The sequence below is a fragment of the Hydra viridissima genome, unplaced genomic scaffold, assembly GCF_058129835.1.
Source record: "Hydra viridissima isolate aposymbiotic clone 2 unplaced genomic scaffold, HvirCarnegie_v1 scaffold_3, whole genome shotgun sequence".
Classification (NCBI taxonomy): Eukaryota; Metazoa; Cnidaria; class Hydrozoa; order Anthoathecata; family Hydridae; genus Hydra; species Hydra viridissima.
The window spans coordinates 6,611,993-6,638,226 of record NW_028324302.1 but is presented as its reverse complement, the minus strand read 5'-3'; the positions used below and the strand labels follow the sequence as shown (position 1 = coordinate 6,638,226).

General features: G+C 28.1%; 1 protein-coding gene across 10 annotated transcripts; it reads right to left on the bottom strand.

The window, feature by feature from the left end:
* Positions 1 to 1,245: 1,245 nt before the first annotated feature.
* On the bottom strand, positions 1,246 to 24,940 carry LOC145202105 (DNA polymerase zeta catalytic subunit-like). Of its 10 annotated transcripts, none has more exons than XR_016451306.1 (33): positions 24,364 to 24,940; positions 22,732 to 22,806; positions 21,758 to 21,839; positions 21,558 to 21,639; positions 21,173 to 21,281; positions 20,844 to 20,935; positions 20,130 to 20,234; positions 19,523 to 19,604; positions 19,228 to 19,271; positions 17,843 to 17,944; positions 17,526 to 17,625; positions 14,687 to 16,870; positions 14,496 to 14,535; positions 14,071 to 14,176; positions 13,484 to 13,920; positions 13,282 to 13,404; positions 12,650 to 13,165; positions 9,921 to 10,175; positions 9,741 to 9,823; positions 7,546 to 7,707; positions 7,267 to 7,324; positions 7,088 to 7,173; positions 6,876 to 6,945; positions 6,617 to 6,724; positions 6,355 to 6,464; positions 6,050 to 6,164; positions 5,819 to 5,951; positions 4,137 to 4,327; positions 2,803 to 2,910; positions 2,464 to 2,583; positions 2,212 to 2,278; positions 1,946 to 2,107; positions 1,246 to 1,465 (listed from the first exon to the last, which is right to left on the bottom strand). XR_016451306.1 is itself a non-coding variant. In XM_090083481.1 (33 exons), exons 1-33 carry the CDS (start codon positions 24,699 to 24,701, stop codon positions 1,325 to 1,327), a joined length of 6,591 nt encoding a protein of 2,196 aa, XP_089939607.1. In that variant the 5' UTR covers positions 24,702 to 24,940; the 3' UTR covers positions 1,246 to 1,324. The 10 variants fall into 10 exon arrangements, 8 of the variants coding, with proteins under 8 accessions (XP_089939607.1, XP_089939609.1, XP_089939610.1 ...); XM_090083481.1 differs by having other exon boundaries at positions 5,814 to 5,951; XM_090083483.1 differs by lacking the exons at positions 21,758 to 21,839; positions 22,732 to 22,806; positions 24,364 to 24,940 and having other exon boundaries at positions 5,814 to 5,951; positions 21,173 to 21,283; positions 21,559 to 21,639.
* Positions 24,941 to 26,234: the final 1,294 nt, after the last annotated feature.

Here is a 26,234-nt window from a genome sequence, read left to right as displayed (position 1 = left end):
ATAGATATTCTAAATTCCAGGGTGATGAAATTACAACTTTTTAGATATTTTTGGAAATGAAGCGTATCCCAATGTGATGGAAGCATGTGTCCGGTTTTTTTATTTCTTAAGAACCAATAAAAAGTGAAAAGTCAAACTATTTATCATTAAAACTTTTGCAGCACTATTATGCGAATCTAGAAATTACATTTTGTGTTACTGTAGCAACAACAGAGCGCAGTTTAAGCAATTTGAACCTTGTTAAAACATCTCATCAATCAACAACAAAAGATATTGGGATATCAAATGAAGATGTGTAAGCTTGGTTTCCACGATGTAACCAGCATTATTTTGTGTAAAAAGGTTCAGTTTTTTTCGAATATAAAACAATAGGTAATTTAAATTTGTTACGCGGACTTTTTTTTGCATCACTTGAAGTTTACTTCTACAGAAAGTCTGCCTTTTTTTTTCTGTTTTTTAGTAATTCAATTTTACTCAAAAAATCAAATCAGATTTTTTGTAAAGAAAGTAATAACTATAAATTGATTTTACAAAGAGTTTAATACTATCGATAACTTTTCTCATTAAATAGATTGACACGAAAACCATGTGTTAACGATTCGTCAGTCAATACAAATATAACTATTCGAAAGTTAATTTTAAAGTTAAAGTTAAAGTTAAACTCAGGATTTAGTATTTTTTTAACGATCGTTTGGTTCACCCTGTTACTATATGTTTTTCTGATAATAATGAAGGATCTGAGGCAGTGAAGCAATCCATAAAGTTGGCAGTTCGCAAGTGAGGTCAGAATGTGCAAAGAGTTTGAAAGGAGATCAAAAGAATTAATGATGATGGAAAGTTATTTGTACTTTTCGAAAGATTATCCTATCCTATCGTATCGTGTCTACAAGATGGAATTCAACTTTTTTTATTATTGAATCCGTAGTGTTAATGAAGGCCTCTTGAGTTATTTCGTTACACGGCTGGAAACGATCCAACCAGTGTAAGATATTGATGTTAGACGTGAAAAAAAAACCAGACGAACTTCCATAGAATCGGTGAACGAAATGATGTCTTTATGAACCTCAGCAACGACACATGAGTTTGCTTACAAAGTAAATAGGGCGAGAGCCACAGAAAAATCTGCATTCAATTTTGTAAAACAACACTACGTATCACCATTAGAAACAAAAAAAAAATACGGAACTAATACGGAACAAATACGGAACAAATACGGAAAAAACTTGCAAAAAAAAAAACAAAAAAAACAGTATCCATTTTTAACATCAAATGACAACTGGTTACATTATGTAAGATTTAAGAATAAAAGAAAAAGCGCGAAAACTTAAAACTCTGAAGCTACATCACGTATTTCTTTAACTCTTTGAAGATCTCGGGATATATTTGAAAGTTTAAAAAAAATCGGACAGTCCATGGATATACAGTCAGAGTCGTTCAAACGGGTGTTTGTACAGTGCTGGCATAACTAGAATAAAAAAAAGAAAACCTAAGTAATTTGACATAATTAAAAAAAACCTAACAGAAACCTATTTTTTTGTATATCATTTATTGAAACCGACTTTATTGGATATCTTATATTTTATTGTATATAAGAAACCTATTTTATTGTATACCAAACAACATTTTCTTAAATCAAATAACATTTAAACAATTTTATATTTATACGTATTTAAAAAAAAGAATCAAAGTCTGGAAATTAATTACGTGAGTATATTATCAGAGCCACTATGTTAGCATTTAAGTCGATCAGTTAGGCTCTTATGTCATCAGTATATGCGCCCTAGCGCACAAACGCACGAATTATAAATTTTATTTCGATAAATTTCTCAGTTTTTTTGTTACAAACTTTTCTTTTCGATACTTTATAGATAGGTTATCTCTTTAAATATTTTAACAAAGAGCAGTGTTATAAAAATCACCAAGAAAATAAAACCCATCACTTTACCGTAGTGAAATGCATATATCGACGCTCAATCGCTCTACACTTAGAATTGAGAAGGACGACGGTGCGTTGAGATTCGTTTCGACAATCGAAGCATATCTTACGGTTGGTTAGTTGTGAACAAATTAAACAGTGATTGCTGGAGAAATAATGCGAAATCATCCTCTGAAAGAAGAATGCAAATAAGCAATAACCAAAAAATACCGCTCGTTTTGTTGAAAATGTGCTTCAACAAAGCAAACAATATAAAATAAGCACAAAACAGAAACCTTTTTGTTATCTTCAGTCTCAAATTCACGGTCGTTAACCCGAGTTATTCGCGGTAAATCAACAAACCTGTAGTAAATAATAAATTATTTTGTGAGAATGGACACGAGTTCATTTTTTAAGAGATTTTTAAGAAAAAAGCAAAAACAGATAGATTTTATTCGTTCTCCAAATCAATTGTTATAAATGCATTGTAAGCTAAAGATCCGCTTAAGAACGACATGAAAACAAGAATAACAATTCTAAAGTCCTACCATTTTGCTACATTAGCGCCAACTAATGAAAATATTCTTCCTAAAGACGGACAAAGTTGCTTTGTAATGTAGTATACTTCATTTAACCGCCAATTATTATTCGACATAAACTCCATCGGGCTAAATTAAACATTTCAGGGTGTCAAAAAAAAGCAGTACAAAATAAAGAAACGTAATGAAATATAATATTGCAAACAAGAAAGGAAATAAATTTAAAATAATAAAAAACACGAAAAGAGAACTCAAGAAAAAAAATCCAAGAAATTTAAAAAAGTGAATATAATCTCATTCGAATTTTAAAAGATAAGGTTAAATCTTAGATTCTTAGATACTTATTACCTTCGCACTAGTTGAATTAGTGCTAATCCAGGACTTCCATGAACAATAACGTAAGGCACTCGTTCACCAATACGAGGCTCTGCCCGACAATCTTGCTTCAAAAGCTTCCTGCGTTTAGATAAAGTGAGAACAAGAATTAACTCGATTATACCACTTCAATATTAAATTGTAAATGAAAAATTATTCATTAAAGCGTGGCACAAAGAAATTTTAGACTTCTCAGAGAAACCTTAACCACAAATCGTAGAGATAGTATTATATTTAAATAGATTTTTCAGACAAAATGCAAATTAAAGATATTGTAAAAGTCACTATCATGTCTTACACATTAAAAACAAGACATAAAAACAGCACGGTACAGTTAATAATATCACATTAATAAATCACAATAATATTGTTTTTTTAAAACAATCAGTACTAGAATTAGGGGGAGGGGGAAAATGTTTAAATCTATTTCAAAGAAATCTGTTTTGCTTCTATACTCTCCAATTTCAGTTTGGATAACTCCGTACCCGATTTATCTCCATGAACCTTTTCGCATACTGCAGAAATTTTCTTAACGCTTTTTCTCACCATCTTGTGAGCGACAAGGATTAAAGTACTGGTAAAGTTACCTTTCCCAGCCAACCATGTTTATGTGCATTTCAGATTGAAAGATTTAATTTTATTCTTGTTAAAGCAATAAGTTCTGTCAATGTAAAGAACATTTCAAACCTTAGAAGAAATAGTGTCAAGAAAAGATCCTGATATTTTCCAAGATTGCCAACACCTGCTCACAAGAACTCTCAGAATGAAAAAATAACAGCTATCCTGAAAAACTAGACAGATGAGATTTTGATGATCAATGTCAAGTTTCTTACTCAATGATGCACAAAGCTGACACGTCGAATTAGACTTGATATGGAACCATGAGATGATATTAAAACTAAGTATAAAAAGTCACAACTCATTGCAAATTTTCAGAAATGATTGTATCAGGTCAATCAATTTGCAAGTAAGACATGATTGTAAGGTGCGTTGTTTTCTCGTTTAGCTAGCAGACATAATTTTTCTTGTTTAATCAGCAGACATAATTTAATCAACAACTGATAATCTAAATTGAGTAATTTATATTTCGTCAAACTATAAAGAAAACAGTAATTATTATAAAAAAAAAGGCACTAAAGCAATCTAGAAAGTGTCTTTGGTATAAAGTTGGGACGAAAGACAATTTGCATATTGGGAAAGTTAAACCTTTTCTAGATTTGTATAAAAAAGACCTATTTATTATTGTCTGAAAGACCAAACAGAAATTTACAACGCCTCAATAATCATAAATAACTTTTAAAACAAACTTTGTCAAAGCTAGTGCAGGCACACAGGCTCCAGGCTTGTAGTTGCCACAACCACGGTATTCTTTGGCAATTATAAAGTCACGTAAAATGACATTTCCTTCCATGATCTTGACAAACTGTCGCTGTACATATTTTTTTACTAAACTTAAGTCTTTTGTTTCGAAGAGAATTCGCAATGATTTCTCCAGAACCTATAAAATGTTACCAAGAGCTGATACAGTAAAGATGTTTTTACTGTACATATATCTTTATATTATTACACACAAAATTATAAAACAACCACTTGGTGAATGTTATAGAAGTTCTAGACTTAGTTATTAGATTGCTAAAGAACTGAAGATTATTTGCATAAATCTATTCTGTATTCATATACATCCAATACTATTAAAACTTTTTAAAAGCTTCATAGAGAGCAATTTCAAATAAAGCACATCCCCTCAGATTTTCTTGAAACACATACTGACAGTATGAAGAAATAATAATATAAATTAAGTAAATGTATATTCTCGCATTCAATTTAAAGCTGCAATATATTGAAATTTGAACTTATTAGGCTTTATTACTTAATTTTTAAAATTTCAGAAAATGTGAAAATGATGCGTCTGCAAAGTCCATGTCCCAGAGATGATATAATTGTAAACAAAATGAAGATACACAGGAAGACAAAAAAATGATACTGATAAAAATTATAGAAATGGACTGATATTCCTCATGGACTGATTCCTCATGAGCCAGTATCGTCAAAAATAACACACTAAAAACAAAAGATATGGCAATTACCAGACAGTGTCAATAAAAGATGGCACCTGGACCTGCTGTAGATCAAACTGCGCTTAACTCTTAATTTCAACTGTTATCAATTTGTAATTGCTAAAGATTTATTTTTTTGTGTCTTGGTTTAAGCTTTTTAAGGAACTAAATATGATTTTGAATTTTGTCTCTAGACATTCAAAATAATTTTTAAAATAATTTCAAAACAAACTATAATTCAAAATAATATCATTTGAATTTTTGACTTTTTATTTCCATAATTTCCTTAAAAATTAGATTTGAAATTGCTATTAAAATTAGATATAAAAGATATAAAATCCAATTTAAACATAGACCTGGACTGTAGTATTGTTTTGAAACTTACTGAAAACAGTCTTCTACATTTAATTACATTTAATGGAAACGTTAATGAACTTCAAACTAAAAAGTAATCAGAAGTGATTTTACTTCACACCGGAAAAAAATTAACTAATCTTAAAAACATTTGGTTTAACAATATTAGAATCATATGTTATGGAACCCAAAAACTGTCTTGGCCTGTAGCTACTTTTACAACCTTAAATAAGTCCTGCTTAAAACTTCAAATTTTTGACCCCACTTTTGAATTTTTCACACTGAAAAATGGTAAGATACATATTTCCAATCAAATTACATTTGCTTTTCTTTATGTAGTAATACCCATAAGAAATATGAAAAAAAGGAAGCATTTTAGCCCCAATTTTGAAAAATTATCACTTTTGAAGGAGTAGGAAATAAGAGCTTGTAATTCATTTTTCTTAGAAAATCTGTGCAGCCAGTTAAACAGCTGTCATGCTTTACATGAAATTACCCAAGAGCAAAAATGTTTTTTTAAAGCTGGAATTAGAGAACAGGTAAATATGCTGCTTCTAGTAGATAAGAGTATACCTTACCAACCGCTGGACAATTATCCCTGCGAACTGTTTCAATGCCTTTAGCCTCAAATATCGGTACCTGCTGTTCAAGACTTTCATACATATAGCCCACATAACGTTTTTTTGTGACCAAGAAACAAGGCTGATAAATCTAAAAACAACAACAAAAGCAACAACAAAAAAAAAAAAGTAATAAACTTTCCGTTAATATAATACTTCTCCTAAATCAAAATTTAACATCACTCCCACCTTTTCAAACTTTAATTTGACTGGTTTTGGGTTTAAAGCCGTGATTGCATTTACCATTTCTGCTGAAACAGCAAATGCTTTTTCTTTTGAAGCACCTTTTAGCAAAACGAACAAACTAAAATTTCAGTATTAAGTATTTGTTAGTTTGAGTTGAGAAGATGTTTACAAATGCATATTCATCAAATGCATATTCATCAAATGCATATTCATCAAATGCATATTCATGTTCTTTGAATGTCATTAAATTTGTTTGTAAAAATAAAATTTTAGCATAAAATAACATAAAAAAACTTTTACACTTTAACCTGTCAGTATCACCATAAACAACTTTGGCATTCCATTTTTCTGTGGAGTTAACTAAATGTATGGCACGCTCTAATGTCTCCCTTCCTTTTCTAACAACACTATCAGCAACCTCAAAAGCACAACAAAATTTATTCAACAAAAAAAAAAATAAAGCACAATAAACTTATTTCATTCAATATAACTTATTACAAATACATTTAAAATAAGAATTTTGAAAAAGACTTTGTATTTACTTTAATTTATTCCAATAAAAAAACAGACCTCAATACATGGCATTCTACCAGAAAAATTAGCAGCCGTGTAGCCATAAGTTACATTGGCAATCAACTTCAATCCTAATTGGCGAGAGTCTAGCAACTTATATAACGTCTAGAAAAAACAAGCAGGTATAATTTTTTCTCTCTATTTTTAAGAGTGAGTGCAGACTAGAAGTATATTTAGTATGAATTAAATAAAAATACCTATGGCTAAAAATTTATTTTTTAAAAGAATTACTAATAAATATAATAAAATTAAAAACCTTATTGTTTTTAGCTTTTTTCATGGATGATTTTACCATTACACGAGTAGATAGAATCTCCTCTAACATTCTAACATATGAAGAAAAGAAGAATTAGAAAAAAATTGTTGATCAATTGCAAAATCTGAAAATGAATTTAGAAGGTTTTTTATAACACATTCAATTAAAAAATTTAGTAGAATAAACAATCCTTTAGTTTATGAAAGACTAACCTAGGTAAGACACCTTTTCTTACATTTTGCTTTACAAAACCAACACCATTTGGAGAAATATGAATGTTTGAATCACTTAAAAGTTTCTAAAAAGCTCTCATACCATATCATACCATTTAGTGTATTGGAAATAAAATTTTAAAATAAAAGGTTTAATGCTAAATAAAAGTTGTTTTCACCTTAAGTACATCAAATGGTAGATTCAGAGATGAAGCACCAAAACTAAACAACTCATTTCTGAAATATAACAACAAAAATTAGCATAAAGCAAAAATTACTTATAAAACAATATTATTTATACTAAGCATCTATATTAATAATTCAGCAATTATTACATTCTAGTAATTAAAACAAAATTATAAAACTGAAAAAAATGTTGAAATCACAGTAGATGTAATATTTATCAAAAAACTGTTTTATTTAAATGATAAAATGTAACGTCTTCACATTTAGCTTACTGAGCAAAATGCTTTACTTTTCCAAGGCAAGTTGAAAAACAATAGTTATATGCAATGATAATAGAAGGATACAATGACTGAAAATCCAGTACAATAATAGGATCAACATAAAAGCATGATTCTGGTTCCATAACAAGAGGAATACACTCAGGAGCAGCCATTCTAAATAAACAGCATAAAAGTAGTTGTCAAAAAAAATTAACATAAACTTTTGAATTTAACAAATAAAAAAACTTAACTTTAAATTGATTATGTTTATGATATCAGAGCAATTTTTGCAATTATCAAATTAATTTTTTTTTTATTATAAAAGAGATTCCAATACAAGGTGTTTCCTAAAAGTCAAAATTATATAGAAATTTCTGATCAATAAAAATAATTTTATTTACAAGCCAGTCACAAAAGTCTACTTTGTCCCAACAAAAGTTGCATAAGTAAAAAGGTAGACAGAAATAATAAGTCTATATCATTTTGATAAATCAAAACAAATGGTACATAGTTTATGCATTTAAAATTAAACTAATTAGATGTTGAATCTCTTTGATTTTTAGTTCTTCCTTCAAATGATGCTACAGGATAATGATTCTATATGCAAAAGAAAGCCATGCTCTAAGTTTTTAGGGACAGTTATCTCTTATGCTATTTATTATGTTGGACAGTAAGTCTGTACATTTTTAATACTTATGGATTTATATTTTTAAAACATATGGAGTTAAACAGGAAACATTTTATTCAATAATATTTCATTTTTTTGTGTTTATATCAGCTTTGCTGATGCATCAACAATGATGCTTGCTTGTTACTCATTTTTCTTATTTTCTATTGTAAACATAGATACACTAAAACAGATTGCATTTTTGAAACCAGCATCCCTGTTTTCACCTAGAAACACTAAAAATTCAAGCCAAACAAAAACTTTATTCGTTTTTGTTACATAATGTAATTTTGCTATACTAATCATTTTCACTTTGTGAAATAAATTTGTATATTATTTGTATGTTATTTACTAATTAATATGAAAAGATAAATTGTTTGTTGCTCAAAGAATCAAAAACTATATTTGCATTGAAATGATTTTTGATTATGTGCCCAATTCAAAAGTATTTTTATAAGGATTTAAATGGAACTTTGATTTCCTGCATTTGAATGAAATTTTTTGTACAGCATGTACCCTTAAAATCTTGGCACCCTTTTTAAATTTTTTTTTGTAAGAATCATTGTTTTGATTTATGTTTATGGAACCTTTGATTAATATATACACTAGTAATAAAATGAAAAATATGAATTTTTTTCCAATGACTGCCAAAAAAAGATAGCCATTGATCTTCATTTCTTGAGTGTCATGCCCAAGGACATCTCATAACAAGACTTGAGATGGCTAAACAAACTGTATATGATATTTTAAGACAACTTAAAAACTTTGGTCACATAGAAAGGAAACCAGGAAGTGGTAAGACAAGACTGTGAGGACTTTAAGGGTAATTATTGAAGTCAAAGGCCGTATTCAGTGCAATCCAGTATGATCCATGAGGATGATTGCCAAGGAACTCTCTGTGGCACACAATCAGAAATTTGTTAAATATTACCTGAAGGCAAAGTCTAGAGCTAGATCCAAAAGGCACCTCATTACTGAAGAATTCAAGGCCAAACAAGTTGAAAAAAGTAAGAAACTTGCATGTTTTTTCTGAGCCACTCCTAGTTCTTTTTGGGTATTTAGAGCTCCACCCTATATACCCAGAAAGAAGTAGGAGTGGCTCAGAAAAAATATGCCCCTATTTTAGGAGAATATTTTGTGGCCACCAAGCTCCTCAGATTTAAACCCTCTGGACAACATATATCTATATGGGCATATTTTGAGTCAAAGGCCTGTGCATCTCCACACAAAAATATTGCATCTCTAAAAGCCTTTGTAATCAAGCAGTGGAATGCCATACCCAAGAAGTATGTCCTAAAAACATGTAAAAGGTTCAGGCCAGAATTGAGGCTGTGATCAGGGCCAAAGGTTCACATATTAAGTAAACTTATTTGAAATTCATGAAAAAATGACATGAAATAAATTACTTCGCCAAAAGTATTTTCTTACTTACTTGTTTTTACAATTTATCATTTCAAAAATTAGTGTGGATTTTAAAAGCACATAATATAAAAAGTTTAAAATCAAAAAATATTAGTCTTTGTATAATTTTTTTCATCACCTTGCTCTTTGATGAGGACTGGGCGACATTGGTATGTAGTTCATTGGTTTTGCAACTCTTAGCATCATTGACTCAACACGATACTTTAAAGATATAGTTCAACATGATACTACAGAGATATAGAAATATTTTTTAAAAAAGATCAATATTGATTGATAAACACTTTATTAAAAAGCAAACCTGTGAGCCACGTGAAATAACAGAGTAGAATAAGATCCCAAAAATTCTTGCCAGCTCACTTATTCTGTTTATAAAATCAATATGTTCTAATAGCTTAATGTTTCCTTGGCACCTTTTGATGTAGTAATCAATGACTCTCCAGCGTAAGCCATTTGTAAGCCACCACTCAGATAAACTGCTAAATGAATAAGCAGCTACTCTTTGATGACAAATGTGATAAAAAACATTTTCAAATGTGTAAATCTGCAATGTGACCTAAAAAATTCTGAAGAAATAGGAAAGAAGACAAAAAATATGATTTTAAAGAAGAATAAGTAAGATTGAGAAAACTCTAAACTTTGTGTATTCCTCAATAAATGAGTTTACCACCAAGGACATCTTGCACAGGCTACAACTGCTTATTCATTGTTAGGTTTTGAATCCATTGATGATTACTCTAATTTAATCTAATTTGATTTTTAATTTTGATTAGTAATAAGAGTGTAGCAAAAGAAAAAAATTTTAGTATCATATAAGAAGAATGGATCAATAACCAAATTTGAGATTAACATATAATTGTAATAACTCTAGAAAATAACTCTAACAAGATTTTATTTCTTGTATACAACTCATGCTTAAAAATAAAAATTGTTTACATTAATTCAATTCATAATACAAACCACAAAAATTATAAATTATAATTGTTAATTAAAATTAAATCCTTTTTTTTTGAAAAAGCTTCTGTGCAAAAGTTTAGGAACAACTTAACATTGATGAAAATTTATTTCAAAAATTATTAAAATGTCAATTTTTTAATAAGACAGTTACAATAAGAAAGTAGTTGGTGGCATATCCTTTTAACTTCAAAACAGCATCACAGAAAAAAGGCATCGAATCAAGTAAACTAATGAGAAAATCCTGAGGAATGTTATACCAAAATTCTCAACATTAATCAAAGCAAATAAATGGTCTTTGTTAGTTTGTTTTCTACCAACTAATTGGCAGTCGATGTACTCCCAAAAATGCTCAATAGAATTGAGATCTGGGCTCTGTGAGGGCCATTCAAGAACTTCAATTTTTGTGATTTAAAGTAGTCGTTAACAGATCCGGCACAATGCTTTGGGTCCATTATCTTGTTGTGAGATCCACTTTTTAGTCATTTTACTCTTTGCTTGTAGCAGCATAACATTCTTTATGATGTGTAAATAAACTCTCTGGTCCATAATACCTACTATCCAATGAATGGGAACCACATTGTCACGACTAAAACATCCCCAAACCATAATATTTGCTTGTTATGTTTAACTGATGTTTTGGAGTCTCCTGATATTTAGGTATGCCAAATCTCCTACTGGACATTTGGCATACCTAAATCCATCACTACTGAATAGCACAAACTTTGATTTGTCAGAGAAAAGAACTTTTGACCTATTGATCTATTGAAAATTTTCTTCTGGCTTTCAAATTTCTTGCAGATATCAATGGTTTTTTAACAGAACAGAGGCCATACAGACTACTTTGGTGTAATCGATGGTTAGTTGTATCGACACTACAGTTTGTGCAAAGAAACTGATGCATAATTGTATTAAGTTTTAAAGTAGTCTTGCGAGGATCATTCATGGAATACCTTTTCAGTTGTAACTTTAAGTCTTCCAGTCCAAGGCATGTTTTAACTAATTTTGCACTGATGAAATTGCTTGATAATGCAACTTACTCATGGTTTTGAAACATCATAAAGTTCAGAAATCTTTCTGTAAGACATTTTTTTCCACAGATTTTATGTTTTCTTTATTTCATTTAAAACTTCCTTTGCTTTTCCCATTCTTTTGAAATATCACAATAGACTTGAATTATAAAATTTCACAAATATTTTGATAATTAGTTATACTCCACTACTTTTAAAATATCTCAAAAGTAATTGAATTATTAAATTTCACAAAAATTTTGGCCTTTAATTATGCTTTTGTTTACAAAAACTTGATTTAATTGCAGGTTATGACACTGTTTCTAAACTTCTGTACCAAAGTCTTTTGAAAAAAAGATTAAATTTTAATTAACCGTAATAATTTGTAATTTTTGTAGTTTGTATTATGAGTTGAATTAAAATAAAGAACATTTGGTAATTTCAGCTGATTTGAGAAAGTTTGTGAAAGGTTATGCTTTAAAAACTTTTTAACATCTAACACACTGTGCAAAGTATTTGTTTAGTTATAGTATGCCATATAATTAGGATATTTACAATTGGATACAATAGAAAAACAGTTTAGAAAATGCAGGTAATGATCAGAAGGCACATTCCTCATATCTTTGTAAAATTTTTTAGAGAAATTTAGTATTGATAATTCCTGTAAAGCTTCATTGTGAAGAGGGTGAATTAGATATTCAATTTAATTTGTCAATGTGTGAAAATTGTTAGAACCAATAACTAATCGATACAAGCAAAGATTAATTTTTATTGCAGGTTTTATTGCCTTCAAACATCTGAAATTGCATCACAATATAAGAAACAGACACAATATTTCAAAGATATGGAGCATTTTTAGTTCTTTTAGCCTTGGTTTACATAGATGGTTTTTACTCAAATGTAATTTTTGAACAAAAACACTTTTTATTTGTAATAAATCTTTTACAAATGCTATATTTTTTATAATAAATCTTTTATAAAATGCTATATTTTTTATAATAAATTCACAATATAGCCATACTTGTCTTCCTTTTTTTTCTTCTCTAACTCAATAAAAACCACTAACCTCACTTCTCATAACTCTCCACACATTTAATATTATTCTCCCAGTTATTTCCATGGAGATAAGTTGACCAAACCAATTGTCTTCTTTATCTTTGGTAGCATTTTTACTGTAAACTTCATTGTTACTAATGCGAGACATTGCATGACACATGTTATAATTAAGGAAGGCCCCTCGCTCAATTAAATAACCAATTGATAGCATTTGAACTTCATAGCCTACAATGATTTCAGGATCATGCTCTTGGACAAATGATGCAAATCCTTTTAGCATAAGAAGCTCATCAGCAAAACAATGTAAAGTTGGAGTAACTATACCAGCTTTATTTAGCAAGCTGGAGCTTGTACCTTCATTTTTCAAACAACTATCAACAACAAATATTCCAGTGACATTGATACTAAACAATTCTTGGTGCATAGAATAAAATATTGCGACTACTGGATCAATAGTAGGATCAGGTTTCAGCTTTCGCCTAGTTTGAATATGAAGCTCCACACTGATAATTGTTAAAGATTGATTCTAGTAAAATAAATAAAATCATACTAATGACTAAAACCTGATATAAAGTAAATTTCTTTAGAACTTTATGAAACAAATAGTAAATTCTAAAATATAAAATCAAAAACAAAGCCTACAAAATGGATAGCCTTGGCATCTGTCATGTTTCGTTGAGTTGTCTTAAAGGCATAGGTATTATTAGGTGTTATCCCCTCAATATCTGAGCAATTGACTTTTTTAAAGACTGATTTTTTATTTCCCTGAAAGAGAAACTTTTACTATGGAAATTGTATAAGTTTTTCAAAGTATAACTAAAAAATTTTAATGTTAATAATTTACCTGATACTCATCTTCTCCACCAGTGTTTTGTGTATACTTGTCTTCAAAGCTTGGAGTAAATACCTCAGCTACACTACTTTTTCCTGATGCAGGAGATGATAATAAGGATGAAAACATAGGTGTAAAGCTGTGAGTTCCAAATTCTGCTGAAAAGTGAGTAGATTTTTGTATATCAGGACTCATCTGAACATGTATTGATTGCTCTAAACCACAACTAGTTTCAATATGTCCAGTCTCAGATTTAAAAGGTAATTGAATTTGAGTTGGAAATCTTGGAACCAGGTTTTGAATTGAGCATTCCTTAGAACTTTTATTTTGTAACCACATCATTACCGTAGAATATTTAGGTGGTTGAATGCAAGGAGTTATGATTACTTTTTTATTTGATTGAAGCATGTCAGTCAAGAAAGGGTTTATTTGGGTTGCACTACAATCATCTTTAAATGTAACAAAAATTAAAAAGTTTGAGATATCAAAATAAGAATTTAACAATTAAAAGTAAAATTTGTAACTAACTTAATTTTGATTAAATTAACTATTCTAATAATAACAAACTATACTTTCAAAAATATTTTAAGTGAACTCACTTGAAGATCTAAAAATATCTGATTGAACCTGTAGAAGTTGCCTCTTTTTCAATAAATCAAGTGTTACAATTTGAAGCTTTGTGGAATATAATGGAAGACTTTTCACCTTTTAAAAATATTTTTAAACTACAAAACTTTCCAAAGTAAAAGAAAATAAAATGAAAGTCAATAACAAAAATGTTGCTTTTAAAAACTCTTGACCATTTATCATACTAATAAAACTGTCAATCTATCTGTAAAAATAATTTTAAAGAAAACTATTTGTAGTGAAGGAATTTTTTATGCAATTATTTAAAATTATCTTTGACAAAATAAAAAATTTCTAAAAGAATAAATAATTATTAGATTTATTCATTTTAATTTGTCTGATAATGTGCATAATGATAAATAAATGTAAACAGCCACTGTCAAATTATATACTTTACTTTGATTCTATCACTGGGAATGTGCTGTTCAGATAAAGATCTACAAACAAATACACCATTATAATCAAATATATTCTGAGAATAGTAAGATGTTTTAAAGAGGTACTTCGTTTTATTTTGGGCATATAGATGTTAAAATCTCATTAGTAAAAACAAATCTTATAACAAATCCATTAAAGTAAAATTCTCACCCAAGGGCATTATCAGTGGCGTCTTTCTGGTCACTATAAAATGGTGCTTTATATATCACTTCCTGAAGGTTATTTTTAGTCAAAGAACTTAAAATGTCTTGAAACTTAGGAGCTTTTTTCACAGGAGTAAAAATATGACATTTGTTTGAAATGTTTCTATCCAAGAATGAAACTGCTGAACCACTTTGTAGAGAGGAAAATGGATACTCTAAAGCTTTATGACAAGCTTTAGTACTCTCTGTAAGTTTGTTAGAGTTTTCTGGTAAAAAACAATTTAAATTAGTTTGATCAGAATTGCAAACTAAAGGATTTATTACATCAACTTTTGATGAAAGAATTGCTAATTGACTTTCTTGTTTAGCAGGATTGCAACAATTTGGTGTCTTAAACGATAACTCCTCAAGATTTTCATTTATAGAACTAGATAATAAATTACATGATTTAAAATTTTCTTCCTTTTTATTATCTTCATTATTTGTTTTATCACTACATTTGTCTTTATATGTCTCTGCAAGAAAATTCTTACTTAACTCAAAGTCAAGGCTGGTATGTGGACAAGTTTGTAATGAATTATCAAAACATTGTTTTATCTCAATTGGTGTAGTTTTATATAATTGTCTTGTTAAAGATACTCTTTTGGCCTTGATATTGTTTGCAAGAGAAGGAGAACCTTTTGAGTCAATTCTCAGCTCTTTATTAGGGATATATGAGTTGTCTAGAGTATTTCTGTAACCATTGGATTGTTTTGTCACATCAAATTCAATCGGAGAATAGAAATCAATTTTGGATGAAGGAACTAGAGAATTTTTTTCATCAGTTCTACTCTCTATTTTTGATTTATAGGTTTTACTTTCTTTTTTTACCACCTCTGAGTCTTGCAGAATGTCTGGATTAGAACTTGGACTCAATTTAGCATCTTGAGCTTGTTTTAAGTTATATTCCTCAGCAATATTTTTTAGTAAAACAGAACAAACAATGGTACACTTTTCTTTTTTGCAATAACTATCTGTTTTTAATTTAGTCATCGATTTGTTATTAGTGGTTCTGCAAATTGGATCTAAACCTGCAATTGTCATGTTTGGTAAGTTATTCAATAACTGCATTGAATTTAATAAGTCATTTTCAGGGTAAGTTAAAGAAGAATTTTCTATTGAAGTGTTAATGATTTTTGATGGAGTTAAACTTGTAACACCAGTGAGTTTTGGCCAGTTTTCTGAACTGTCACTTTCAAAAGAGCTTTCTGAGATGAGACAAGCTTCTTCATTAGCCTCAACATCAAAAGCACTAGAATGTATACCATCAACTGGTATTTGTAAATTAAACTTGGGTTTAGAATCAATGAGGCTTGATTTGTATCTTTGAGGCTTGCTTGAAAAGTGGTTTGTAGTTGAAACTAACTTGTCTTCCATTTTAGTTTTGTACTTTTTAGGCTTTGAACTCTGTGTCTGTATACGAAAAATTTCATTATCAGGCTTGTTCAAAACAACTTGACAAGATTTCAAATTATATTTTTTCTGTATATATTCTGCATCTTTATAAAGCTCTTGTGTTTTTTTTGTAGACTTACTTAATTTAGCAGGTCTTTTTTTCTTGACAATCTTTGGGCTAAATTTAGAGCATGAATTGTCACTTTTTGAACTGAGAACAGTTCCATCAGATAAATTATCGAAAGCAAACTTAACATTAGATATTCTAGCACGACTAGGATAAACTTTTGGGGTAAACAAATTCTCTTCTAACATAATACCTTTTTTTGAGTTCTTAAAAACAGTTTTTTCATTACTCTCTAAGGAGTTTGCTGCATTTTTTTCTGAAATATTACAAATTGATGAATTTCCTGTGATGTGAGAAGAAGAATCTGTGCAACAATCAAAAGTTTTATCATTAACATAAAAGCTTGAAGAAAGCTTTTTCCTTGATTTATGATTATTTAAACGTTTGCGCTTTCTCTTCATTAAAGGTGATTGAAATTCCTCACTTGATGATTCTTGACAACATAAATCAGAACTTCCATCCAATTGAGGGATTAAAAAATTTTTATTTACTATTGATCTATCAACATCCATTTTCTCTCCAGAACTTTTGTAAACATCATTTTCAAATTTAACTAATTGCTTATTATCTAACATTTCTACAGTTTGATGTTCTTGGTCATCAAGGAAAGATTCACTCCATAGACAAGACCTATTAGATAAGAACTTGTATTAGACAGTAGATGGTAACATTTATCAAGTAAAATAACTTTAAGAATAAAATGTTTAAGCAATTTTTACTATCATGATTGTTATTACTACTATTATTTTTTTTTATTAGTATTTCTCCTTAGTAAGTGCTTTTGAACTGCATTGGCTTAAAAATATAGAAAATAGCTATTACTTCTTATAAATTTTGGTTACATAACAAGATCAGTAACTTTTTTCTTGATCAGAATAATGAAATCTTACCTAATTAATTTACACTACAAACATAAAAATTGAAAAACAATTAAGGTTCATTTTGTTGCTTTTATATTTTACTTAAGTATATTTTTTTACATTACTTAAGTATAATTACATGTTCATTTATTATAGGTTTTTTTTTCTGACTTTGTGTGAATGAAATGATACAAGCTTGCTTAATTTATTCAGAATTGCGATATTTTGAAGTTTATAAATTTTGTATTTTGAAACTGATGAATTTCAAATTACTAAAGTAATGGTCACAAAAGGAAAGTTTATAAGAAATAATAGCCACAATCTGCAAATTGAGCCTCAAGGAATCAGGAATATTTTTTAAATTTCATGAGATACTTCCGTGATTTCTGTCATTTCATAACTAATGATTACTTTAAAATACTAACACAAGATCTGAGTTATTTAGAATGTCGTTCACCGTTTGTGACATAAGAATGCTTTCATTTTCCTCATCTTCTTGTTCTGTGTCTTCTTCATGATCCAAACCTAATTGAGATATAAAACTAACTATAAAATTTTATGTAAAAAAATAATGAATGATAAAAAAACATTTCACATCAACTTCATTAAAGACATTTTAACTGATAATTTATCTTATAATATAAAAAATTGCAAAATTGAAACTCAGACATTTAGTGAGATGCATAACATGTGGATTTGTAAAGAAAAAAGTTGATAATAAAAAAAATGTAAAAAAATTAACCATTATTTATTAAATTTGTTTCAGATAAAGGAGTATTGGATAGCACATCTTCCTCAGCCATGTTTAAAAGAATATTGACGAGACTTTGGTCAGATTCATTTGCTAAAAAACAGAAATTGTAACAAGCTTTTTCATAAGGAAACTGGTAATTTTTCAAGCTTTATAAAATTTTATTAGAAAGTTAATAAGGCCACAGGCTTTTTACAAACCTACTTAAATTGATACAGGTTATTAATAGCCACAAAACTTTCTTCTAGAATGAAAATGGCTTATTTAAAAGTTACTTAGCAAATGTGAGTTTTTGCTCTTGATGGGTTTTTGAAAGGAATGGTTTCTTGTGTGGAACTCTTGCTTTAAATCCAATCTCCTACAATCGATTTTGAATAGTAAATAGGCTCACTTGAATTCCAAGTTCTTTGTAAAGAATTTTTGATACTTTTGGTGCTGATAAAAATCAGTTTTTCTGCACCATCTTCACAATAGCCAATCAATTCTGGGTCATTTTGCACATTGATCCTGATCTGGGGGAGTTTTCATATATCCAAATCTTTTGTGTTTTTTAACCAAGTCATTGATGGTTCCTAATGCAATTCCAGTCACTTCTTGTACTCATCAGAATATTTTACTTTGTTTCAACAAGTCAATAACTAAGTTGTGCTGAGCATGTGACCATTCCTTGGTTTTAACTCCAATTTTGATGGTTTCAATGAAAAACCAAATAGCTTTGAAAAATATCAGTGGATTATTAGCGGTTACTCATTATTTGATAAAATGGCTTGAATTATTGCTAAAAAATCTTTTTTAAATAACACTCAGAGAACATTGTTTATGTTCAGATAATTATCTTTTGTAAAGATTTCAACGCTCCCTAAGGAATCATTAAATTTTGGGCAAAGGAAGTTAATTAACCTAATTTTGTTTTGTTATCTGAAATCTTGATTAAATTTACTTTCAGAATAATCATAAAAATTTTCATCAAAAATTTTTTTTTTCTGAATAACTCACCAAAGTTTATTTTTCAAAATAAAATTTTGTGGTAAGATATTTATCTCTCTAACTGTATGTAAAAATATCTACAATTCAATGCCAAGAAGGATCTCTGCTATCTTGAAGTTGAAAAATTATTCATAAAAATATTAACAACCATGATCTTTAATGACATGTACCTTGAATTTAATTGTGTATTAATAATAAAAATAAATTTGAAAAAGGAAAAATCAACTGTCACTCCCTATTTACATAATTTTTATCAAAAATCCTAAACTTATGAAAAGCATTATAATTACATTAGGGCTAAAAGCAAATATGTAATTACAGTGCATAAACAATAGTAATATAATATAACTAAAATTATGTTTATTAGAAAAAACAAATTAAAAACAAACTATTTAAATGGGAATCTTCTTCAGAAGAGCTTCTTACTTCACAACTAAAAATTAGAACAAAATACAAAATTAAAACAAATGATGCACCTTAACATGGCTTTTTTAATATCCAGCCAGATAATGAAAGGAAAAAGGTATGCAAAGTGCACTATTATTTAAAATATCTAGTACCTTTTTTAAATCTTAAAAATATTTCATTTTTTATATTTGCTGACATACCTAGGTAAACTTGTTTAGATTTTATTCACTTATAACAATGCAACTAATTGCAAATTATAAAACGTAGCAAACTTACACCTGAAGTCTTCTTTCTTCTATGATATCCTTCAATCTTCCAACACTCACCATTTCATCATTTGTTATAAATCCTTCTCTGTCTAAAAAAAACAGTTTTACTAAGGTTTGAATTTTTTTTTTATCATTTCCAGCAATTTCTTTTCACATTTAATTGTTCTATTTATATAACTTAAAAGTTTTTAGTAATAAAAATATTTTAACTACTTGTATACTTTTTAAAATGTTATATTATTAGCATAATTTTTAACACATTAAATGTGTTAAAAACTATGCTAATAATAAAAGTGTAAAAGTGTACTTTTTATAACTTAAGCATGATATTCCAAACATTATATATTTTTTAAAATTGTAAACATTTTATTTGAATAATTCAACTTCATTTAAATGTTAGTTTTAACATAAAAGTTTTAAAAAGTATTTTAGTAAGTAATTTTAAAAGTATTTCAGTAACAAGTGTTGAATCAATTAGTTTAGGACTGTTGGCAAGAACTAAACTTTTATCAGCTCAGATTTTTACTAGAAAATCAAACTAAAAGGTAAAGGTTGATTCAAAAAACTCCAAAATGTCAAATTATTAAAAACTTAACAAAATAGCTAGATAATACCTTGTGATTCATTAAGCTCAATTATAGAGCTTTCATTATTATCTCTAAGCCTTTGCTTTTCATCTTCCCACAATTCATTTAGGCCAGGATTAGTCCCAATATTTTCTAAACATAAATAACTGATATAACATCACTTTACATTAACAAGTTATTTAATCAGTTTGACATCATACTCCTTTAGCATCAACATGAAACTCAAATGTTAAGGTTTTGATTGGTTAATCACACAAATGACATACCAAACTACAATATGTTTTAACAATTCTTTCTTTTTTTTTTTTAAGAAACTAAAAATATACTTTCTTTTCATTCAACATTCCTTCGATGTACAAAAAAACTTTAGTGAAAAGATATTGTAATGCTATTCTAAATTCAAAGAAACATAATTCATCATTAAATCTACTTTTGATAAAAGGACATAGGGATATAATTTTCTTTGCCTGGTAAAATCAAATCATAATTTAGAAAATCAGATTTTTTATCCATGGTGAGAATATTAGTATTTTTACATAGATTACAAAAATTAAGTTTGTTTTGCTACAGATTTACAAAATTCTGAAGCAAAACAAACTTTAAGGTTTTTATCAATTTTTTCAATCAAATTATGTGTAAATATAAAAAGCAACCATATTCATGGTTTTTTTAAAATAATCAGTATGACTTGCATGATAAAAAATTGCTTATACTGCCTATTAATAGATTTTTAATTGTTACCCATAATATTTTTTTTATTTAAAATAACAGATTCAAATGCATCAACTTCCAGGGCACAGGTACTGTGCTTTTTAACACGTAAGCAGAAAGATCTAAAACAAAATAGAACCTTTCAATAGCATGCAAATATTCATTTAAATGTTCTGCATAATGTAAAACTGATAGAAAATTGTTTATATAGAGAGTTAAACTTTAACTGTAATTTAAAAAATTAACTGCATTTACATATAACAGTCAAAAAATCAAACATACATAAAAAATGTCATACATACTTACTAGTCAAAAAGTCATATATATTTACTACCCAATGACTTAAATAAAGAACTTACTCAGGAATATTCTCTTCGTTAAATACATCGTAGTTTGATTTTAATTTGCCTGGAGACTGACACATGTTAGAACTGTGCGGACTCAAACTAGCTATAACTGATGTCAACTCTATGAAAAAAAAAGAAGTTAGCTAAAAAATTTCATACTTTTTCTATTTATTATTATTGTAACAAGTGAAAAAATACAAACAGAATAATGGAATATTTAGTCTCTATGCTAAGTAATTAAAACTTGAAAAGTTCTAAAAATGACAATAAGAATGTTGATAAAATCAAAGCATACTACTGTAAGATTACAACTTGGGATTGAGAAAGATTTTAATATAAAATGATTCAAAAATAATATATCAAAACTTCAATTAAAAATTGCCAAGCAAATTAAAACCTTTTTTGGGTAGAGGTGGTCTGTAAAAAACACTTGAAAGATGAATAAAGTTCATTCCATGTAAATTGTAGTCAATGAAAAACTAAATAAAAAAGAATGAAAAACCTTTTCTACACATAACAACCTAATCTATATTTACAACATTGAAAATACTTGTTTATAAAACTTTAGTGATGAAAAGTTGGAACATATATACTTACTTGAAGAATAAAAGGAATATGTGTTTCATATGGTTGAAAGAATTGATTCATTACAGAACCATTTATAAGAAGATCACTAGATCTAAACAATAAGAAAAGGTTTAATACTTATTTAAAAATAGATTTAATATTTTTAAGAAGTTTCATATATAAAGATTTTAATCAATCAAAAAATCAAATTTTAAAAATATACCAACTAATTCAGGAAAACAAGGCTAAAAGATAGTTTTCTTCAAAGTTCAATTTTGATTTTAAAAACGTTTAAGTTGAAAAAATAATTTAGATTTTTATATTACAAGTTCACTCCGTGTATGCTTTAAACCTAAACAGACTTACTTCATTGTATAGAGTATACACAAGGTATAAAATAATAGATAATATAAAGTGAAGTACATTACTTAGTAAAGATGGTGTATTACATTAATCAAAGATTCAAGATTAATGTTTAACTATAAATGTGTAAATATGAATTTAATTGATTGGAAATAGCAGAGTTTAACATGAAAATTTGAACTTTGTTCTTAATTATTTTGTTCTTTTTATTATTTAACTTATGATTACCTTATTACTTCTTATTTATTACTATTTAACTTCTAATATATACTATTAGTAATTTATTACATATTATTAATAATTTATTATTAATCAATAACTATCATTATTAAATCATATTAATTATTATCATCAACAATAATTATTAAATTTTTAATTTTGGATAATCCTATTTTGGATAAGCATTAAATTCATAGACTTATCTTTTTTTTTAAAAGGATATTATAAGCATCAACTTCATAGACTTTTTAATTAATTTTAATAAATGCCTATTTTTTAACCAAAAAATACAAAATTAAAACCAGAAAAAATATAATTTTAGACTTTTAATTTAAAAAAAAAATTTTATATATTATTGATTTCATAATTTATCTTTTGGAAGAAGCCCAAGTGTTGAATCTATATACTAATAATGTACTTACAATGAAACATGACCTGGGTTATATAAGAAAACTTGAAGAAAATCTTTTTCACCTTCATAGTAGCCATAGAAAGGTCTAAAATAAAAAATAAAATACTTAAAAGATTTAACTCATATTTCTTATATTAAAATAATTTGTAAATATTATTAAAACATTTTAATATTCATGCTAACTGCAACTATACTATTATTTTCTTTTTCTTTTTTTGTATTTTTTTTTTTTTTTTTTAAGAGTTATATTAAATATAGTCTTTGATAGAATCTTACTCATAAGGCACACACAATCTGGGTACAAATATGAATGAAAGAAAGTAGAATTTTGATGAAGCTTCTTTAAAACAACTTAAATTGTTTTATTTCTTAGGATTTTTTAATTTCATTGTTACAAAAGTAAACATGAAATTAACAACTTTTCTATTTATAACATATAAATACTTTTATAAGATTAACTTTTGTCTGTTACTTTGGGTTTGCTTTCTTGATTTTTTAATAAATGACTTATTTTGTAAGATTTTTAAATAGAAACTCTTATGTCATATTTGTTATTAAGAGGTTTAATACACACACATAACAATATACACACAGACCAAGATAAATGTTATTTTTATTTTTAATTCATGATTAATATTATTTACAAGTAGTAATATTGTTAAATCAATTTAGATTATTTGACTAAAATTCCATATAACAGTATTGCAACATGCCAAGGACCAAAGAAGTATCAGACCTATCCAAATCTCAGTGAGGACATATCATGGGTCAACATGAAGGTGTTCTTAGTCACTGCAAAATATCTGAAAATCATTCAACACTCCTTTCTTCTGTTAATAGAGTAATATTATAATTCACCAGAGAAGGCAAAGAGCACATAAAACCTCATCTAGGTCACCCTGGGCCTTTAAAAGAACCTTGCATCTTATCAAAAGAAATATTGAAATGGATCCATGTTCTAAGGCCTCTGACATAGCAGCATAAGCTGATGTCAGTCAAAGAACACCTATTAGGTATTTTCACAAATTGGATTAATATGGTAGAGGTGCGAGAAGGAAACCTCTTCTATACCCAGCTAATATCAAGTGTAAAAAAGATTGTTGTCATGAGATGGTGAAGAGACCTTTGACCTTTTGGAAAAGTTTTTTCTGGTGAGTCAAGATTTGCATTATTTCCCGACAGTGAAAGAGTATGGGTATGGAGACTCTGTAATCAAGAGTTTGATTTAAAAGACTGCAGCCAAACCAAAGCTCCATGTTACCCAACTCAATATTGGTTTAGACAAAATGGGATCAATAAACTTCTGTGGCCAACTCAGTCCCAGATTTAACCTTAACACCTTTGTGGCATATTAAACTAAAGCTTCTAAAAAAAAGAATAAGAAGATATCTTCTAAGACCAAAGTTTTAGGATTATTACATGAAACATAGGAAGAAATTCCTCAAGATGATATTTGTTAATTTCACACTGGCATGCCTAGAAGGGTCTTTGCATTAAAAACAAATGAAGGGCATGCCAACCAAGTATTAGGTATTTAGCTTGTGACCATTCACGATTACTTAATTTGTATAAATTACTTGTTTAATTTAATAATCAGATTCTGTGAGCATCTCTTAATTTCTGTCTTTTATTTATTACTTACTTTTTTCTGACAATTTTAACATCATAAACATGTTGACGCTGTTGCGATATACTTTTACCAAAAGATATTTGTAGAGCTGAATCTAAACTCATTGCAAACTGCTTACAAAATGATACTGTGTTTTCAACACCAGGGTGTAGAGGAACAAAAAAGTATGGAAAAACTTGATGAATATGAAGACAAGATTTTTGCCCAAGAGGTGTTGTACCAAAGATACGTATTACAGGCACATGATAAATTGTAGTTTGACGGAACTGTGATACACATAAATCCAACTCTTGTAAAGGTTTCTCCATGTAATAGTTTGCATCAACAATTCGTAACGAGAAAGCAGTCATGATAATTTTTATTAATTTTAATAGTCAGTATATTTCTAAAATCTAAGAATTTACTTTACTTATGATGTTTTTAAATAGATAAAGTTATGAATATGTTATATTAGAAAATAGAAATTGAGGTAGAATTATTTGTTATTTTTCCTTTTTTGGTATGACAGTAAAGAGAGAGTGCTTTATGCAGAACAGCTGATCCATTGATTTCATGGAAACCCTTGTTGATAAATAAATTCCGTGAAACTAAGTAAATGTAAAATTACGGAAACGAAATTTTAATTTTTGGTTTTAGGTCTTGGTGGGCCAGAAGAATTATAAAATTATAATATATTACATTTTATTGGGGATGCACGAACGCTTGCACATTGGGGATACTTGAGCACTCTATTCCACCTTCCCCTTTCCCCTTTATTAAAAAAAAAAAAAAAATCAGTAAAGCTTTTTAATTAACATGGAAAATTCTTATTTTTAGCAAATTTTGATATTATTTTCACTAAAGACCGTTAAATGCGAAGAAATGTTGGCAACTGAAAAGTGAAGATACACTATAAGTAGGTTCTAAAACTCTTGCTGCCTAATCAATGTTGATTTACTGGAAGAAGAAAAAGGCTAACAGTTTAGAGAGAATATTTTTTAGGAATACGCCATCAATATAAAGATTGACACAATTTCATTTGCAATCCCTTGTTTTAATTAAAAACAATTCAAAAAGATGAAAACAATTTTTCTGTATGATAAACCATTCACCAATCTTAAATAGAAGTATATAAAGTTACGTCATCTCTTATTGGTAAAACTAAAAACTCTGCAGTGATTTCGAAATATTAAAATTATCAACTTTAAGAATTTGATTATTACCATCATAAGATCAAGCTGAGGTAAATAAATTCAGTTTACCATTTTGAAAATATCATTAGATACCTAAAACATATAAAAAAATGATTCTTCTATACAAGCATTTGAAGAATATTTCATTTTTACGTTGCATCAGTGCAACACCAACTAATGGCCTCAATAATATGGCTTGGTGGTTTACTGTTGTTAATGAAAATCTCCGTTTTTGGTGGATCCAGGGCAAAAAAAACTAAAAACTATTTTATAGTTATTTTCAATCTTTTATAACCATGATATGAACAATAAATATATGTGAATGAAAAAAAAAAGTTTTAAATCGAAAACGTTCTATTAAGCCGCTTACTAAGCGGCTTTTCTGTAATTCCCTTTTTGTACATTTTTTTTGCTGACTAAGCGGCTTAGTCAGCAAAAAAAATGTACAAAAAGGGAATTACAGAAAAGAACTGTAGTTTGAAAAGAACCCATGTTTAAAAACTAAAATTTTAGCAGAATCATTCTATATTACTCCCTCCTTTCATTACGGCTGCCAAATTTTTGAACATTCTAACAAGTAAACAAAAGGTTCATGATTTAACAAAAATTTATTGATTAAAAAAAAAATGTTCTGTTCAAGATTCTGCCTAAGGTACGTACGTTAAGAGTATAGTGAACAACGCCTGAAAATTGTTCAACTACATATAAATC

What these genes read in the sequence shown, in the direction of transcription:
- LOC145202105 (XM_090083481.1), bottom strand. Translation starts at nt 24,701, where the DNA reads ATGACTGCTTTCTCGTTACGAATTGTTGATGCAAACTATTACATGGAG. An exon ending in CTAAATAACTCAGATCTTGT is followed by an intron (nt 16,871 to 17,525) that starts GTTAGTATTTTA and finishes CTTATCTAATAG; the next exon opens with GTCTTGTCTATGGAGTGAAT. An exon ending in TTCCCAGTGATAGAATCAAA is followed by an intron (nt 14,177 to 14,495) that starts GTAAAGTATATA and finishes TATTTTTAAAAG; the next exon opens with GTGAAAAGTCTTCCATTATA.